The 20,098-nt window shown below is 45.7% G+C and overlaps 1 protein-coding gene across 2 annotated transcripts in view; it reads right to left on the bottom strand.

The window, feature by feature from the left end:
• The window catches only part of CDON (cell adhesion associated, oncogene regulated), a 53,324-nt gene that overhangs the window by 19,801 nt on the left and 13,425 nt on the right, over positions 1-20,098 (bottom strand). The window contains exons 2-11 of one of the 2 annotated variants that reach the window (XM_068418226.1): positions 16,192-16,270; positions 13,941-14,077; positions 11,412-11,684; positions 10,114-10,260; positions 9,664-9,807; positions 8,992-9,279; positions 7,885-8,154; positions 6,828-7,181; positions 2,604-2,881; positions 68-242 (exon numbers count right to left, since the gene is read on the bottom strand). In XM_068418226.1, the coding sequence (XP_068274327.1) occupies positions 68-242; positions 2,604-2,881; positions 6,828-7,181; positions 7,885-8,154; positions 8,992-9,279; positions 9,664-9,807; positions 10,114-10,260; positions 11,412-11,684; positions 13,941-14,016 (2,005 nt within the window). In that variant the 5' untranslated portion in view covers positions 14,017-14,077; positions 16,192-16,270. The remainder of the gene's footprint in view (positions 1-67; positions 243-2,603; positions 2,882-6,827; positions 7,182-7,884; positions 8,155-8,991; positions 9,280-9,663; positions 9,808-10,113; positions 10,261-11,411; positions 11,685-13,940; positions 14,078-16,191; positions 16,271-20,098) is intronic. The other variant, XM_068418225.1, reaches the window with a different exon arrangement.

Raw genomic sequence — 20,098 nt, 5'->3', positions numbered from 1 at the left:
AGATACAGTTGCTGTAATTTAAACAGATCTCCTCTCGAAAGCCTGGGGAACACCGTGCTGCACCCACCTTTGCTGGTGCGGAACGTCAGCATGGCAGGCTGGCCTTCGCCGGCCGCGCTCCTCGCCACCATGAGAACTTCATACAGGCTGGAAGGCTCCAGCTCGGTGAGCCGCAGCTCGTTCTCGCTGCCGGGGACACGCACCGTGTGCCAGCTCCCCACCGCGCTCACGCTGTCGTCCAGCTGCAGAGGACAGGGAGAGAAAGCTCAGTGTCAGCAGAGAACCCAACTATGGAATACTCCATAGTTTTTCCAACTTGGAAAAAAAAAAAAGGTCGTTTTTCACCCGTGGCTAAAACTAGCAAGAAACTAAATGATTTTAAAGACTTCACTCAGCCTTTAGCTGGCAGTGGGTGTGACACGAAAGGGCTGGACCCAACACCCTAATGAGAAAGAGATGTTTCCCTCAACTATCCCAGCTTTTCCTGTACTTCAGCATTTGAAAATATTTATTGGCTAAAATGGGCAACAAAAAGTACGTCTTAGTTACTTCTCGAGGCTGGAAAAAAACAGTCAGCAGGGAGACCAAAAATTTGTTTTTATTAACACATTTCCTTTTTTTTTAATTTTTTTTGTTAATTTAACAGTGAAATCACCAGCTCCATTTAAGAAAGGAAAGAGATTCAGGGTAGTCTCTTAACGCTTGACCTTTGCAGGAAAACATCACCTCAAATCCCAAAGGAAAAGACAAAGATTCTACCAAAAATAAACTACTAAACAATATAAGACTTTAATAAAACAGGGAAGGCAGATCTAAATGCTGTGGATTATCAAAGGTTATGCCAGAGGTCTTTGTTCAAGTATTTTCTTCTGAAGCGACCACTCTCCTAAGAATTTTATTCCCCCAACTTTTTATTTTTCTCTTTAAAAGAGGGAAATCAATAAAATAATTCAGCGACACAAAGAGAACACCGCCCTAAAAAAACATGGGGAACTCCCTACCAAGAAACGCTTGAGTGAGCACATTTAACGTGGGAAGGATTGTTATGAGTGAAGGGTAAGCATCAAAAAGGTCAAAGCAGCATTCAAAGCTTTCCGTGCTTACGTGAACCAACCACCTTTGGATGAGAAATTGTATCAACAGACTTTGGCACTAGGTTTTCAGGAACTAACAGGTCAAAAATCTTAAGCGTTCCCTCCAGGCTAAGACAAGATCAGGATGCAGAGGATTAAAAAGCTTATGAAAAATAAACCAAACAGCTTTGCCACGCAGCAAACTGGTGTGCACGGAAAGAACGGGCTGCCCGGGGAGGTGGTGGAGTCACCATCTCTGGAGAGGTTTAAGAAAAGACTGGACATGGCACTTAGTGCCATGGTCTAGTTGCCATGGTGGTGTCAGGGCAATGGTTGGACTCGATGATCCCAGAGGGCTCTTCCAACCTGGCTGATTCTGTGATTCCGTAAAGGAAATAAAAGCACAGGCTCTGCCACATAAATCTCACTTCAAACTAGATAGAACAGCGTATTCGTGACCAACCCTAAAACAAGCTGCCTGTGTGGCCACGGTAACATTGTGTTTCAACTATATTCTATATTCTCTCTGGCCTGACACCACAGAATCACAGACTCAGTCAGGTTGGAAGAGCCCTCTGGGATCATCGAGTCCAACCATTGCCCTGACACCACCATGGCAACTAGACCAGGGCACCAAGTGCCATGTCCAGGCTTTTCTTAAACCCCTCCAGAGACGGTGACTCCACCACCTCCCTGGGCAGCCCCTGCCAATGGCTAATGACCCTTGCTGAGAAGAAATGCTTCCTAATGTCCAACCTGAACCTCCCCTGGCGAAGCTGGAGGCTGTGTCCTCTTGTCCTATCGCTGGTTGCCTGGGAGAAGAGGCCGACTCCCACTCTGCTACAACCTCCCTTCAGGTAGTTGTAGACTGCACTAAGGTCACCTCTGAGCCTCCTCTTCTCCAGGCTAAACACCCCCAGCTCCCTCAGCCGTTCCTCGGAGGTCAGACCCTCCAGACCCTTCACCAGCTTGGTCGCCCTCCTCTGCACTCGCTCCAACACCTCAACATCTCTCTTGAAGTGCGGGGCCCAGAACTGGACACAGTACTCAAGGTGCGGCCTCACCAGTGCCCAGTACAGAGGGACGATCACTTCCCCAGACCGGCTGGCTACACTAGTCCTAATAGAGGCCAGGATGCCATTGGCCTTCTTGGCCACCTGGGCACACTGCTGGCTCATGTTCAGCCGGCTGTCCATCAGCACCCCCAGGGCTCTTTCTAACCACTCTTCCCCCAGCCTGTAGCGCTGCGTGGGGTTGTTGTGGCCGAAGTGTAAGACCCGGCACTTGTTCTTGTTGAACCTCACGCCGTTGGTCTCGGCCCATCTATCCAACCTGTCCAGATCCCTCTGTAGGGCCTTCCTACCCTCCAGCAGATCAACACTCCCACCCAGCTTGGTGTCATCTGCAGATTTACAAGGACCACGTTCTTGTTAACACCAGCACTGCAACCACGATTGGTTCCTCAAGAAACCTAAATCAATGAAATCCATCTGCTCCGTGCGCTGCTTCAACGCTACGGAGAAACGTTACCTTGCGGTACTTGACAAAATAGGCGTTGATGGGCAAGCCCCCATCCCTCCCCGAACGCCACACCAGGTTGTACATGTCCGGCTTCAGCGTCTGCGGGGGGCTGAGGATGATGGGGGCTTCGGGGGGAGTGGCGGCGTTCGAGGCTTTTTCCGTCGCAGCTGCATCCAAACGCAATTTGGTTGGAGGCAAGCTTGAAAACATCGTTTCTGAATCCAAATCACCCTCGCTTTCATCGCTCTGGGCAATCTCTTCTGCTGTCGTGCCAGTTGCTGCAGGAACTGTAAAGGGAAAGAGTCTGGTTACATCTTTAAGATGACGTACGTTTGCCCCGCGCCAGAGGGGACACTAAATCATTTAAGAGCTTCATTTCCAAACAAACCCTGCCGCAAAAAGCCAGTTCAAGGGATGCCCGCGCAGACCCGAGCCCGGTGTCCAGCTGCGCCCTTGCACACTGACTTTTTTTCAGGGCACAACAGCGTTTTTTGGTTTCTTTTTTGATTTTTTTTCCACAGTAGCAAAGAGGGAAAACCTGAAACGCAATGTCTGCAGGCACAGCTTGACTAGTATCTCCGATAAAGACCAGCCCCGCTGTGGCAGGGGGGTTGGATTTAGATGATCTTTAAGGTCCCTTCCAACCCAAAGCAGTCTGTGATTCTATGACTCAATAAATTAAGTAGTGGCAATGCATGTTAAAAGTTAAAAAAAAATATATATATAGCTACACTTGTGACACAAACGGAGTAATTTTAAATTAATCGTAGTTGTACAAGGAACTTTTCATGGCCTGAACTGGCGTGCACACAAGAGGACATTCTCCTGCCTCCGTTGCTGAGGTTTTAGCTGTAATTTCAATCAGCTTTGAAAGCTGCACGACTCGACTGCCTCATTTGAAAAATTTATGCTGAGAATAAACTCAGTTTACAGGCAGATCTAACGTGCAATTTAATACCGACGCGTTTCTAGAAATCCTGCTCCAGCCTCCTCCATCCTACTTACTTCGCTTGGTATGAAAAAAAAAATATATATATTATATATCAGTAATTTGAGACAAAAAAAAAAAGCACTTTTTGACAACGTAGGGCTTGTCAGCATTCCAGAGAGGAAAGGGGTTGCAGGTTGGACATCTGAGATTATCCAGGACAAGTAAATGTCAGCGCTTAAACCGAGGAGGTTTGGGAAGCAGCGCAGCTCCTCACGGTTGCACGCTGCAGCGTCGGGACTCCCAGATGTTCTTAGCCCCTGTTCGTCTTTTCAGATTTGTGGAGGTTTATGTTACGTGCCGGGGTCTGGAAAGGGGAAGGGAATGAAGGGAACTTGGTTTACAAAACAAACAAATTCCCTGGTAATGTAAAGCCGAGGCAGTGTTAGCCCGGCTGACTCAGATTCCTCCAAACCTCCATTAAAATACCAGCAGCAAGTGTGGCTGCTATTTTTGGCCCCTTTTTTGAAAAAAAAAAAAGTTGGGAAGGGAAGGAAAGTTCTTTTCAAATGGAAGCCACGCTCACAGCAAGCATCCCTTGTTTGTTTCTTCCGATTTATTTAGCGATGCCACAAAGTTGGGAGAGGGGAAAAGAAGGGAACGACGCGGGCAGGACGTGCCCAAAGCCAGATGGAGTTGACTTAAAACGTCCAGACGCCTCCAGAACAATCTCTGAGCGAAAGGGTATCCGCTACTGTCAGCGAAGCAGCGGGAAAGGGACGTTCAGATTGGAAACAAATGCTGCATCCGCCGGAGTGGTGGACCCGGAGGATTTGTGGGTGGGCACGGGATGGTTTGACGCCTGCCACCACAGGGGAAAACGGACTCTTGGGCGTGGAGGATGAGTTGTGGTTGAGGCTGGTGACAGGAGACCTGCAGTCGTTGCTGTGTTTATTGCTGCGAGAGGGGAGACATCAACAACTGGCAAGTCGGTTGTATTTTTTGCTTTGGAAAACAACCCCCGGGGTAACAATTTCCATGAAGCAATTGGGATCTAAGCGCTTTTTGCTAAGTTTCTGGCATAATTGCTACCCACAGAAACCAGCACATCAGACTTCTCTTTGCCGCTGTGTCATTATGCAACTTTTTTTGGGCTGCTGCTTTTAGTGCCATCCCTTTCCCCTTAGCCACCGAGAGCTACTCTTCTTCCTCGCCTTCCCAGCCCCACTGCGAAACACGAGCAGCACCAAGTTGGGTCAGACCAAAGGCTGCAGGCGCCCAAAATCTTGCCTCCGACAGCAACCAGAGACTCCCAGAACCAATCAGGTGGGAAGAGCCCTCTGGGATCATCGAGTCCAACCATTGCCCTGACACCACTATGTCAACTAGACCAGGGCACTAAGTGCCATGTCCAGTCTTTTCTTAAACACATTCAGAGGACCCAGAGGATCCAGAAGGATCAAACGTCCCAAATTTGTGTGTTAAAAGAATGTGTCCATAGCTTTTACTCACATTCTCCACAATACCCAGTATTTCACGGCTCCCTATCGCGTCTCCCCTTTGGCTGCCTCATTTTGTGCTGAAGACCCCTCACCTTTTCAGCTTTGCCTCCCGCAGAAACTGTTCCACACCCCTACGAACCCACCTGCTGCGTTTCACAGCACCTTCCTTGTTCTTCTACACCTTTCTTGAAACAGGGGTCCGAGTACCTTAGCACAGGCTGAAAAAGCACTCTGAAAATCTGAAGGCAGCAGATCAGTGAAGTCACTGACGCCTGGCAAGTCTTTCCCATCACCCTAAGGCTTCTCAGAGGTGCCTGGCTTCTATAAAAGCCACTTTCAGCCTGCTCTCCGCTGCATCACCTACCTACCTATGATACACGCCACTCTTCCTTGTGTTTTATACTAACCTGCTAAACTCAGGCTGCCTGGAGTGTATTTTTCTCCTTCGTTTCCATTAGATGAAGTTATTTTTGAGAATTAACCCCCTGTTTAGTAGCTCTGGGAAGCTACTGCCATGCATGCAACCACCACAACTGTCTAAAAAAGCCTGAAAATAAGCGCCATGGGTGTAGGATCCTCAGGCTATCATTTTACATCGTGGTGGTTTCTCACTATGGTGGTGGCTTAGGTTGCCCTGCCCGCTTTTAAGACCACGCAATGAATCACGTCGTGGAATAGATCCAGCAGAAAATAAAAAATAAGAGCGATATTTTTCAGCCAAATAAGCTCTCTTAGTGTGTGCTTGCACAAGGTAAATTACAGGAAGGAGGTGCTGAGGGCGAGAGCTGCTGAAGTTGATCCTGTTACCAAAGAAATGCACTGGAATCACAGCTTCAGTCATTCAGGTGCTTCAGTGGCGTTACCTGGCACAAATTCTTCATTAAAACATCCAAACGTTCGAGCGTGTCTTTTGGCACGGCTGAGAACAGTTCTCAAAGCCTAACAGCTCCCAGAAACTACTTAAGGACTTTTATATCAAAACCAAATGCCTTAACCACCCTCTGCACCATCATCAGCAGCTAGTACAGCACATTAGAAACCGATAAAAGTTAATAAACAAAACATTAAAATGGAGCTGACTACCATAACATTGGGAGGCAAAGCAGTGGGATTTTTCTCCCTGACACAAACTGAATTCTGGGATGATATTTCGGTTTGTGTTTCCACTCAGCAAGGTCCAACAATAACTTATTTATAAAACTACATGATGGGATTGCTTTTTTGAGGTTTTCTTCTTTCTTTCTTCCTCTAAGCGACCCCTTAAGCATCTTCTAAATTATTTACATGAGTTTTCAACTCTAACTGGTGGTAACAAAGAACTTTAAATATGGGGCTGCATATTAAATTCTGCTGACCTTAAATCCCACTGATGTTCAAGCTAAATTGACTAAGGCCAAGACGCTGAAAGAGCTGAGAAACTTAAAGTCACTTCATGTAACTAAAAATCTGTATCTTAGTTCTTGTGAAGGCAACCTGGGGGAGCTTAAACCTGTTATTAATATTACATCATATTCCAATGCGAAGAAAGGAAATACCTCTTTCTTATCTTGCCTTTAGTATAAGAACCATCTTTTCCTAGGAGCAGTTTCAAGAAATAAAATAAACTACTCCACCTTTGGATAGTTTTTATCACATATAAGAATGCCAAGTCCACGCAGGAACTGGGTCACGAGGACAGCTTAGACTCCTCTGTTTCGCTTCCCCACGCTCCCCACGCTCCCCACCTTTCCTTAATTTCTTATTTTGAGGCATTCCTCACCTAAATCAAGGAGCCCACTGTGAGATTTTGCACTTCAAGCTTACCAACTGTAAGGAAGGCTTTTGACACCACGGAGCCGTGCTCGTTGATGGCTTCACACGTGTACTCCCCAGCACGTTCCGGAGTCACGTTTCTAATGTGCAAGGAGCTTGAGCCCGCTGGAGAGACGGAGAAGTAGGTGGGCTCTGCAACAGCGCTGCCCAGCATCGCTTGAGGAGGTTTCTGTGGTTTTGAAGGAAGCACCTGGGAAGGGTGGTTGGTAAGAAGTCCTCTGCTGTCGTACCAACGGATCACGGGAACGGGCAGGCCGGTGGCATTGCAAGACAGCGTGACGTCCCCACCATCTATCGCAGCGATGCTTGCTGGTGGAGAGACTATCACTGGCCTAGAGCCTTTGCCTAAGGGTAAAAAAAAGAACCCAAAGAGTGAATTTGGCTAACAAACATGACACTTAATACCAAAATGAGTCAAGACAATTAAAAAACACTCATGTATGTTTCTTTTTAACCACTTCAACAGTTATTTCTTCTCTAACCAGCCTCTCCAGACTTCCATTCCAGCCTGAAGAGATCAGCTGAGGCTTGTGCTTAGAGAAGGCTGACAGAAAACCACCCTCGAACCACATTTCAAATTTTCTAAATAACGAAGACGTGACTGTCAGCGAGGAACACAGTGCAGGCAAGTCTGGCTCAGACCACCCCGCAGACCAGCAGGTCACAAAGTATCCGCTCAACCAGCCTCTGCCCAGCTCACATCAATCTTAACAGGTACAGAGAAGGTCAAAATCTTCAACTACACGTGTCAGGGAGAGAACAGGAACAGCAATGGTCTTGCGAACATCCTTGTACTAGCAGAAATCAAGTCCTCTAGGTATTAAAGTATCAAGTAAACACACCACCCCAGAAATACCTACATCTCTTAAAAAATTCAACTGAAAGCACCTGCTTTGTAAGGTTTACTACAAACAGTGGTCAGAAATAAATCAATATATAATCCAGAAATAAATCAATATATAATCTAGGGGTGAAAAAAACCCAAACAGAATAAAGCTTGAAGTACAAACGCTTGAATTGAATTCTTGAGGGCTGCAAGTGCTCCTACCCGGCTGGACACGAAGTCTCCCGGTTGACTGCACAAATCCAACCCCGTTTTCTGCTACACACTGGTACAAGCCAGAGTCCTCTTGGGTGACGCCGCGGATCCGCAGACGGTTTCCCATCGGCAGATGCCGCAGAGACAGACGGAGGGGAGCTACGTTGTGGAGCCAGGTGAGGGTCGGAGCAGGGCTGCCACGGACGTCGCACCAGAAATGCACAGTCGCTCCAGCGGCCACGGTTTCATCTTGCAGTCCCTTGGAGATGGAGGCAGGTTCTATAAAGGGAAATAATCTGACATAAACCCCTGTATGTTGATCTTAGCCAAAGTTCTGAAAAAAAGACTGCAAAACGTTACGCTACCACGTACAGAGGCTATGCAAGCACCACACGCTTCTAGTTCCACGCAGCCTAAAGCTGTTTTTCCCACAGACTTGATTATTTTAATGGTCTCTCCCTTCTATTCCAGTCACATGTTTGCATTAATACTGTAAATAATACACTTGTATTTTCAAAATAATTCGTGGGTGCCATCCCCACAACAGAAGGAGTATTTTGTGTCAACAACCTGTTTTCTGAGTTACTCTAAGAACCAAACAAAAACAGTCACGGAGGCAAAAACCTCAAACAGGGAAATCTCCTACAAAGGAAAGGGGAGATTAGGAATGACGTGCAGCCACACACAAGAGGCCAAATATATTTCTTTTGCTTTCGTTTCTTGTCCTCATCCAAACATATCACCTCTCATCGCCAGCTTTTTGCTTATATACAACCTCAAAAGAGAAACATCTGATCTCGGGCATGTCGTTGACACTGTATCCCATATACACTTGGCACTCTGCAGAAAAATAAATAGCCAGTTCTGCCCTCCGAGTTTGTTATCCTTTACTGTTTAATTATTTCAGACTGCAAAGGATTTGAAGAGATAACTAGTTAAGGATTTTAACCTGGGCGAGATGATGAGATATGGCCGTTACGAACATATCTTTATTCTTTATTTTAATATGCTTAGGTTGAGAAAGAACGTTAGGCTATTTGTGATCAGATGCCAAAACCAGCAAGTACACAACCAAAGCGTTCATTGCCTGCATGTGACAATTTCTTTACTGCTTACCAAGTACAGTAAGTGAATAGTTAATGTATTTCACCACTCCAAAGTCATTTCCCACCACGCAGGAGTAATTTCCAGAGTCCGATGCCTCAAGCCTGTCCGTCACCAGATGGGAGTGCAGCAGTTTCCACCTGCCTTTTCTCAGCGCGTCCCAGCCATCTTTCACCCAGCGGACGGAGGCCGGGGGCAACCCACTGACAACACATTCTAGCATCAGAGAGCTGTGGCGGGGCACCGCCAGGCTCTGGGGTGCCAGCGGGTGAAGTATGTGGAAGCCACCTGAGGAAGAGCCTGGAGGAAAGCAGACAAAGCTTATCACTAACCAGTCTTTTAAACCACTCTCTCCCATCCTGTCCTCCAGTCCTGAGGTTTGCCATGTCCTTCAAGCACAGCTACTTATACTCGTGACTAAGGACGATACTGTAATGCTCTCTTCCAGAAGAGAATGTTCCAAAATCGGTTTGGCAACTGGAATATCAGCAGAATCCCCTTTTCAAGGGCTCTGTCCTCTTGGGATTTGAATAGCGGCCGTGCTAATCCTCCACAGTAAGGGAAAATAAGGATTGAATATGCAAATAATGCAGGATTTGAGGCCAGTGGGTATTTAGGCTGATATACCCATGCTATTTTCAGTTTGAGATGTATTAATTCTGGAAAGCTGAACTGAGTACTCACGTGTGACTACGAGCTTACGTCCAGTGAGTTCTGTTCTGAGATCGTGGGTAACTGGGTTGTACGCTGCACATTTATAGGATCCTTTGTCTTCTAAAGATACATTCAAAATCTGCAGGTTTCCAGATGGAAGAATTAGGTAGTTGTCTAAATAAGCGGGGAAGATAAAAAGAAGATTAGATTTAAATTGGTTTCGAAAAAAGGCTTCCTTTTAAAAAATCTTTTAAATTTTTTTAAATAACTTGTCAGATGTATCAATCTATTCTAAGAATAGACTGATATCACAAAGAAATCATGCTGCCACGCAAAGGATATTGATTTCCAAAGGCAGCTTTAGACAAAGCCATTTGCACAGAAGTTCTGAAAGTTTCTGGAGGTTTTTCTTCCTTTAAGTTCTTAATAAAAAAAAGCTTTTGTTGATATTTATATTGCTGACCAATATAAACATCTCACCTGTTGATTGTTCCAGCCATTTTCCCCGCACTTGAAAGCGAACCTGTGCTTTAGGGTGACTTTCTGGCACCTTGCAGCCAATGAAAGCCGTACCTCCTTCCTCTGCTGCAACAACAGGTTGCACCGACGTATCAAAATTAGCTAGAGCTGGAAGAGAATTAGTAAAAGGTGAAGAGCAGCAAACAACACCTTCTAATTTGCTCCTAAAGTCTCAAAAGGAGGAGAAAAGCGTGAAAGCTGCTCTTCTCCTCCTTTCACCTTCAAAGCATCTTCTAGGATGTGAAGTTTTTCTGTGTTAGCCACCCTTAGAGCTCTCTTGAGGGGGTCTTGCTATGGGTCAGTACTTTACCAAAACACACACTTCTCTCACTTATATGAAATTTTCCTCCCAGGGGGATTTTGGACATGCTCCATAGATGAGGTGCCCTTACAGAGAAATCACTCAAATCCTGCTTGACAAAGGCCTGATTCAGACAGCACCGTGAGCCCAAGCAGACAAATCATGCTCACGGAGGAACATCAGACTCCCATTCTCAGCACCACATCGTCCTTTGCACATGGAAAACATTGTCCTTCCTCTTCAAAAGTCCTTTAAGGACGAATAATTTACAGATCAAGCGCTAAGGCAAATTAGAAGAACCAGTGCAACTGAGAAGGGAAATCGCACCTAAAAGGACAGAAGACTGTCCCCACCTGAAGAACATCTAGATAGTTTTGACCAAATTAAATGAAATAAGTGAAAAGGAAAATCTGCAGCTCCCACTTGTTTCCCAGGCAACAATGCCCACTCATTTCTCCTCCGCTTCTGCAACGGCACGACAGCTCGGTTGCTCTTTCAAGATCCTTTTTTGAAGAGAAGCTTTTGGGAACCTTGTACTTTCAGGTCAAGTCATTGCAATGAATGTTATTTCACTGAATAATATTTGTGTTTTCTGGAAAGGACTCTTGAGGTCTCTAGCCCAGCCCTCAGCTCGAAATGAGGCTATCACCAACACTAAATCGATCAGCCATGGGTTGGTCTAGGTGAGTCTTTAAAAGCCTCCAAGGATGGAGGTCCACAAGCTCTCTGGGGGAATTTGTTCCAGGGCTGCATCACCTGACAGGTCTCAGATGACACAGGAAAGAAAAAATTGGTGAAAAGTGTATAACTGATCACATACTAAGTACTGGCTGAGGGGATAAAAAAACCCACCACCCTGAAACCAGGTGTTTTCTAAAAGTCAAAGATAAACCATACAAACCAGTTGAGGTCTATATAATTTGCAAGGAGTGAGAAATATTAAAAAAAATTAACTTACTGCCCATGGATACCGTTGCAGGCCTGCTCACAACAGCGCCCACGCTGCTGTTAGCAACACACTGATAGCGACCAGCCGTTGACAGGCTGAGGGAGACGATTGTCAAAGATCCTGACTGGATTTCCACTTCTCCCACCTTGCTGTCCAGAGGCTCCCCATTAAACAGCCACGAGAGGCAAGCTGTGGAGGGCTCAGCAGAGCAGTGGAGTTGTACGGGCTCACCGGACTTCTGGACAGTAGACAAGGGCTCAGAAATAAAACGGGGAATTAAATCTAAAAGGAAAAAAAAAATATATATATATATTCAGTTAGCGAACAGCATTTTGCATGAACAGAAGTGACAAGGTTAATGTACGAGAGACTGACCATGATCTGCGTTACAGCAACGCTCTCTCCCAAGGTTCCTGCTACTGTTCACAGACCTGGCAAACTTCTTTCATGAGATGGTTAAATATTCCTAAAAGACTATTCAGCTCAAACACGGGCAAATAAAGGGTCTCTAAACTCCAAGTTGCTTGTGATAGTCAAGCAGGTGTCGCCTTTTCCTCTGCAAGAGGGACTCATGACAGATTCCCACTATCACTAACGGCAGGGAAAACGTCAAGATTCAAACCCCATGAAGAGGGTAACAACGATTAAACGAAGGTAGGTGCAGCGTACAGGAAGGGTGAGACACATCCCCAAGCATGCACAAGGCAAAGGCATCACGCTTGCTAAGGCCAGCAAAAACTGCAATCCCCCTGGATTTATGCAGAGCGAAAGAGCAGCCATCACCTGAAGAGAGGGGAGTAGGGGAACACGCAGCTGTAGCTGATCTGTCCCATATGAAGCGGGCCCGGACGTGACTTGTAAAAGTTTAGAAATGGTAGCAGCCTGCCAGGTACTTATGCAGAACCGTCTCCGAGTCTGCAGAACTAATTAAAAATAGCAGGATTAAAAAAAAGCTGGATGAACAGCAAAGGCTCTTGCTAACTCCAAGTACATGGACTTCATCGGGAGGAGAATGATGAATTGGGCACCCATTATCTTTACTGCGTAAAGATTAACAGAAACAGGAAAAGCTGCTAATAAATAAAAGGTTCAGTTCCACAAAACTTGGTTATGAGAATCCATTTATTTGCCAGAAGAAAATTCCTGCTTGTTGGAGGAAATTTTTTCCTCTCCTGGCCAACGAAACACAGGGAATTATTTCCATTTGTTTTCTACGGAATTCGCTAAAGATTTTGTACGAAGGGAGCACGCAAAAGGCAATTAACACTGATAACTCCTGCTTGGTTAGAAGTATGGGAGGAAAAAAACACTTTAAAAATAGACACAGTGGCAGGGGAAAACAATTTCTAGTTTGTAAATAAGCTAAGGAATTCCAGATAGCGCGGGTCAAGACGATGTTAAATGACATCCAAATAAGAGGCAGTTTTCTCGTAGGTGGGGCCCTCAGCTCATGCTTTTCTTCTCAAGTCAGTCCATCCAAGCTCTGCTTATGAGTTTCACATGAGAAACTGCGCAATTTTTAACAGAACCATAAACTATCTGCATAAACATAAAATAAAACTGGAAATTAAAGTGTGGCTTCACTTAACAAAAAAAGATGAAATCTATAAAAACGGTATCCAAGCATTTCATGGGACGCCAGATGTCCATTTTTAGCTTTTAATTAGAAAACTGTTTTTCCTATTAGTTCAGTTTGGATTTCCAGGGATAAGAGAAAAGCAGTGACCTTTTCAGTTTTCTAGCCATCAACAGCTATGAAATTACACTGTTAACTTTCATCTTTGCCCCTGCCCTTGCTTATGACACCAACGCTTTGTGCTCAGTGTAAAAGTCAAAATTGGTAGCAGTGACCCTGCAGCTGGAATTTATCTCCTCTGACTGCTTGGAAAATAAAATTTATCCCATTTCCTTCTAACGATAGGCTATGAAGTGCTAAAAGTAGTAAAAGCTTCTTTTTTGTGTGGTTACGTTAAGACAAGCTGACTACACAGAGCAGATGTGTCAATTAAAACCATGCCTCTTCTTTTTTTAACGCGAGAGCTGCTCCCACTGCAGCCACGCATCAGCGTTCGCGTTTCAAAGATCGGATTCCCCTCTCCCCCTGCAAATTTCAAACCCCTCCCAGCCCCATGGGAACACAAAATGCACTGTACGCAGCAAAACTGGTGTCCAGCGAAGTCCATGGAGACCCCAAAGAACAAACCTACGTAATGGAGAGTCTTCCACATTCAAGCACTTGTTTTGAGCCAAGTTTTCAAAAGTAAAGCCATATATTCAGTTTAAGACCGTGTTTAAGTGCTCCATGCTTCCCTAAAAGTAAGTTATCAATAACATCCATTAAAGTTGGCCACTTCCAAATCGTTGCTCATTCCGAAGTAGGGGCTCAACCTTCAAAACCTCTCAGCAAGTCATAGAATCATAGAACGGTTTGGGTTGGAAGAGACCTTAAAGATCATCCAGTTCCAACCCCCCCTGCCACGGGCAGGGACACCTTCCACCAGACCAGGTTGCTCCAAGCCCCATCCAGCCTGGCTTTACCTGAACTCGTGGCAGAGATGAGACCCGCAGCAGCGACGAAGAGCAGTGCCTGTAAGCGTCCAGGATCTGGATGCATAGCGCCAGATTCCAGAAGTTGAAAGCAGGAAGCTCCAGACTAAGATGAGGCACCGAAACAACTACAAAACAAACAGACAGATGTCTACTGTGAGTTTCAGGAGTTAGTCTTTTAACTGTCTTACAACAAAGTGTTTGGGGTTTCAAAAAAAAAAAGCACGCAGCCAGGAAACAGCCAATATTCTTTGCAATATAGAAACCATCTGTAAAAATGAGTTAGAAGTTTTAGAAGTTGAACTTAACTACGTTTCCAAGTACTATTCTTAATATAAGATCTTTTTTTTCCACAGCTGGGGTATGAGGCATCTGTGCTGAACCATACTGCCTTGATAAATTAAACTACTTCCCAACCAGAGGAACTGAAGTCCAAAGTAAACAGCTTATCTATTGGAGATAATATTGTTTGCAAACAATAATCATTTGACCATCTATCACCGGGCTACACTTGTTTTACAAGTCTTTATGAATCTACGAGCTGCGATGGAGCTACCGCTCGTAATTGCTCTAAACCTGCTTCCTGAGACATGTCATCTGCTTGCTCCTTCGAGGGGGCTTCACAGTCAAACGGTGGCAAACGTCTACTGAAAAAAATCACCAACGTTAATCTCGTTCTCGTTTATATTCCCAAACTGACACTGCTTTCTCATACATCCTTCCGGGGCATCCCTTATGTGTGCTCTTATCTACACAGCTGCTTCTACAAGAGGACAGTCCTTTCACTGAATCAATGAGGTTGGAAGAGCCCTCTGGGATCATCGAGTCCAACCATTGCCCTGACACCACCATGGCAACTAGACCAGGGCACTAAGTGCCATGTCCAGGCTTTTCTTAAACCCCTCCAGAGATGGTGACTCCACCACCTCCCTGGGCAGCCCCTTCCAATGGCTAATGACCCTTGCTGAGAAGAAATGCTTCCTCATGTCCAACCTGACCCTCCCCTGGTGAAGCTTGAGGCTGTGTCCTCTTGTCCTATCACTAGTTGCCTGGGAGAAGAGGCCGACTCCCGCTCCGCTACAACCTCCCTTCAGGTAGTTGTAGACTGCACTAAGGTCACCTCTGAGCCTCCTCTTCTCCAGGCTAAACACCCCCACCTCCCTCAGCTGTTCCTCATAGGTCAGACCCTCTAGATTTGCCTTGAGTAATATAATGATGAATAAGATTTGAGTTCATTTAGCACCGTTACTTCATTTATCAGCCCAGCCATACTTTCACTGCTGATAACGCTCAATACATATTTTAAACATCTCATATATCAGACGTGTATATAAACACACATACAATAACTAGGAGTTTTACTGGCAGCACGCAGGAACAAGTGCAACAAGACGTAGGCTTGATAGAAATAAGTCCCAGTTTATTGAGCGCTTTTGCTTTCCAAGACGTCGGATCCAGATATCAACAGCAAAATTGTTCCCGTGGTTTATTTAAAAATAACAGTGTTTTATCATCAGAACATCACTGTAAAATATATATGCAAAATAAGCATCAGGAAAAAGACTCCAATTATAATAAAAGAATCACTCTAGATTTTATAGAGGTATTTGCTTACTGCTACTTCTCCCTGCAAATTGCTCTCCAAGCTTCTAGTGACAGCTTGAGAAGGCTGAAAGAACCGCTGTCGAGTTCTGCTCCCGTTTCTGGACAGTTTTATCTGATGAGGCAAATTCATTTCAGCTGTTGGGAAGACCCGGTAATCCTGCAGACCAGGCTGGTTCCCCCCAGCGAGAACCGAGGCTGTTTTGGTAAGAGGCAGATGGTGGAAGAGAGCGGCTGCGCAGCGAGCGTGTTGGTTTATTTGAGTTCTCGCTCGGTTCAAGGGCAGGAGAGCCGCTCCACCAGCGAGCGCGGAGGACAAAGTAAACACCCAGAGAACTTGTTAACATCAAACACTTTGCTGAAGAGGGGTGGGGGGCAATGTTGCTTTTTGCCAAATCTTCCCGCGACTATTTATTTATGAAAAGCAATGAAACGTATATTCGAGGTCAACTTTAACCCCAGCACATGGAGCTACCGGGTTCTTTCGCAGCTGTCTTTTTAAACAAGGCCAGCTCATTATCTTTAACTAAACTTTATCTTTGGAGATCGACTTTATCCAGTCTCTGATTTCCCTCTGTTTATCTTTCTCTTTACATGCTCCTCGCTGCCAGTGTCAACAGCTACTCCTCTTTTGACCTACCAGTTTGGCTTTCGCAGGCTCGCGGAGCAGGAAGATCAGTGAGTACACAAAGCAAGCCACAAATACCAAACTTCTTTGACTGGAGGGAAAAAAAAAAAAAAGAAAAATAAAAATATTTGCTTTAATTGGAGCAGCATTGTTCAGCAATACCATCTGAACAAAGCTGCTCTAACACCCACTTTTGAAGGGACCACAGAAACCTCTTATTGGTGGATAGGTACAGGAACACGGGGGGAAGATGAGGTGCAACATGCAATACACAACCCAAAAATATTTGCTGCTTTGTGTTTCTTCTGCAGATGGTGTCACTACAGAAGCCCCTTGCTACGTACAGAGAAGAGGGCAAGACCATTTTAGGGTCTTTAGAAACCCAGCGGAGAAATCTTGCCTCTCTAATATTCTATTAATACATATCTAAGCGTTGAAAGGCCTTGGGGTTGGAAAAACAGGACTCTTCCCCTCTGCCATCATGTCAATAATCCTGAATTCCCATTTTGACAGCAAGTACCAGTCACTGGGGACCAACTGGGAACAGAAAGAGGAGCGCTTTGGTTAGCTACAGCTCCATTTCAGTGTCTCAAACTCCAAGATGAGCTCACCCAGGAACAACTCTGCCCGCTGTTCACTACGCCTCGCTTGAGAGAATGAACTTCCACCGCTGGTGGATCAAATAGTCAAAGTTATTTTAAAGGACAAGGTGTCACTGAGAAAACGGGCTATTTCCAAGCCTTGTAAAATAAAACAGTAGTTACAGGAGTAATTCATAGAAATAAGAATAATATTCAAGGTTGAATCGAGACGGACACGGTTGCCATGGATCAAGTCCTTTCCAGTTTCACTGGCAATTTCTCCGGACGACCAGTGCCGCGTACCAGAAAGCCACAACATGGCACAGGCCTGTATTTTTCCTACTTCCACTGACACATCTTCATCTAAAGTCACCTTCCAATTATTTTTATCCAGCTCTTGACCTCCTTCTCAGCTCTAAAGCAACTTGTTGCTCGTGGATCAAGGGAAACAAGGAAGATAACGGACTTGTGTCACCACCACTTGTGCCACCATTCCGATGGACGTCCATCCCTCAGAAGCACAACGCACGCACAGGAGAGAAGACCTCACCAGGATGGACACGGGCCATCCCGGGCCAGGGAGCAGCCCTTGGCACATGGACTTACCAAAAAGTTCTACTGGGCTGAGACGGGAAGACCCAGGCACCAAACCGGCCAGCTGGGCTTCCCTGATCCGGAGAGACTCAGCACAGTGAGACAGCTCAGCCTTGGCAGCGACCCTCTCCTCTCTTCCCAAAGCTTCACGCTTGTTGCTGTTTTGCCAAAAAACAGCGGTCTTCAACGTAAGGCTCCACGTCTTCAACATAAGGCTCCACGTCTGGCCCGTTCCAGGTAACTAACTTTATTTGGAGGCAATAGCTTAACTCACTCCTACCCGTGCTTGCCCCCAAAAACGTTTCACACTCTAAAAGATGACAAAAACGTTTTTGTCATATGCTGCCCAGCCCCAGAGGATCCTGTGTCCTTCAAAACACAGCTCAGAACCTGCCCTGCTTGTTTACCAGACCGTGAACTTCTCATCTCCACCCTTGCAGCTGAGGGCAGAGTCACTGCTAAAAAGAGTGTTATCTCACACCCCTTTTTTTCCCTTTTCTGATAGCTTTTGTTCCCTCTGGTGTAGCTCCCTGAATCATCTTCCTGCCATCTCAGCCCAGCTGGCAGGGAAACACCAGGACCTCCCTTCCCCACAACCACCACCCCACCTCCATCTAACTGCTACCACACTCCCCGCTCCAACGCTCCCCTCCAAAACTCATCCCACCTTCAGCGAGCCGTTTCAGCACGCTGAAGCTAAAGGAGGAAAGGGTTTCTTCGCCAGCCAAATGCACTGGGTCCTATAAACGCCAGAGCAGAGCAGGGAAGGAGGAGGAAGAGGAGGAGGAGGAGGAAGGAAACAGCATGCTCGGGAACAGAGGGAGTTATTCAGGTTGCCCACTCCACCTCCAGCAGCTGAGAAGCCCTAGGAAAAAGTGACAGAGCGCGGGTGCCTCGGGGCAGCGCCGCCGCCAGCCGCAGACGTGACAACAGCTTTCGCTTGGACTAAAACAGCTTTAGACACTAAAGATTTCCTATTTTTCTTAAAGAGCAGCAGCTCAAAATCAATTAATCCAAGCTCACCGTATAACATACTATATGTGATTTAACACCTAAAGCAGGTTGGGTTTTGCCCTAGGTCATTTATTACAGAATTACCACGAAAAATGTCATTTTAACTTGCTGTTTCCATCAGTTCAACAAAAATCGCAGATTTTTCTAAATTTAGAGCGAACGAAACCCCCAGAATTAACTAAAACACTGTGCCTTTAGTACGAGCGAGACGAGTTAGATCATTAAATCTCCCACCAAGACACCTTAAAAAAAAAAAAGAGGTATTGAAGCCCGTGGCATTCCAAGAGAAAGCAATCAGACATTCCTGCAGCTCGGCTCCTCAGTGATCTCCGAAGCCTTTGATCACTGACTGTCTTCATGCTGTCCTCCTGGGGTCTGGCGAAATGAGTGTAACAGCTGGCATATATACTTCATTAGCTTTTTGTGCCGCCTTAGCAGCCCCGCACAGTCTGCCCGGCAGCTTTACGGACTAACCGGCTTTAGGGACTAACTGGCTTTAGGGACTAACCTCCCTGGTTTAGCCCTGGGTCTTTTGGGAAAGCCTCGAAGAAGTCCCCAGCACTTGACAGCGGTGCGTTGGCCCACATGCCACCTAACTCCTAAAGAAGCAGCAGAGGGATTTTTAACACCAACACGCCGGTTGGAGGTGGCTAAAAGGCAACGAAGGCTGCCGCGGCCTCATTTTTCCGAATGCTTAATGACCGCTCAATCACGAACATCAACCTTTAAAAAGCAAATGCAGCACCTACAGTGTTCATTACCCTCCCCCTCCCCCCTTTTCAGGGGCTCAATCGAGTCAGTCAAGCGTGCAAACCGATCCTGTCGCCAGCAAAAGCATTTCCTTTCACTGTGGTCAGCCAAAAGCAAAGGAAGAAAATGGAAGTGACTTGGAGTTACGGCACCAAAAAGGCCAGACAAGCAAGGAAATAATCAACTCCACATGAGCCACTTCTAGCCCATCACAATGAAAAGGGCCTACGACGAACCCCAGGAAAGGTCAGCGAGACTATGGGGGTCAGAAGCTGAAAAAGGCAATAGCGAGCAGCTGCCAGCTGCAATAAGAATCAATGTGTTCCTAATTACGCTCCGAAGCGAGGGCTCGAGCGCCAAAAAAAGTCGTGCTGTCATCGCAGCTTGCGTGAAAAAAAAAAAGAAGAACCTATTTCAAGTGCTCCCGTTTTACTCCCTTCTCTACCTCCAGCACTGAAACTGCAGTTTCTGGGTTACTAAATTACAGGAAGCTGAGCAATGGAGATAAGGAGCCCGGCATTTACATAAGTGGTTGGGTTTTTTTTTTGTTTAAAATACCATAATTAAGCATTTGTATTAGAATTATGGCATCACGGAAGACAGGATTTTGTGAGTGTAAGTAATAAAGTTACGTACTTCAAAGGGATTTGGTGGGTGCTGTTAGAAAACAAACCCAACTCTCGCCTCGCCTGGTATTTTCTCAATCCTAAAAAAAATCTGCAAGGGAAAACCCCACAAAAAATGCTGACAGTGACCCTATAAACCAAGTGTGCAAGATATAAACAGAACGCAACACAACATACTCCAAGGCAGCTACAGAACCAAACCAAAGGGAAAGGAATTAAAAAAATTACGAGAAAAAGCATCCTTTTATGTTGTGTTCATATTTATTTATTACATTTTAAACAAATGAAAGCAGACTTTCTAGATCCTTATCGTAACAACTCAAAGGAGAGAAATTACGGTTGCACAACGTTCGC

The sequence above is a fragment of the Nyctibius grandis genome, chromosome 25, assembly GCF_013368605.1.
Source record: "Nyctibius grandis isolate bNycGra1 chromosome 25, bNycGra1.pri, whole genome shotgun sequence".
Lineage (NCBI taxonomy): Eukaryota > Metazoa > Chordata > Aves > Nyctibiiformes > Nyctibiidae > Nyctibius > Nyctibius grandis.
Note: the sequence above shows the minus strand (reverse complement) of the source record. Positions and strands in the feature narration are given on the sequence as shown.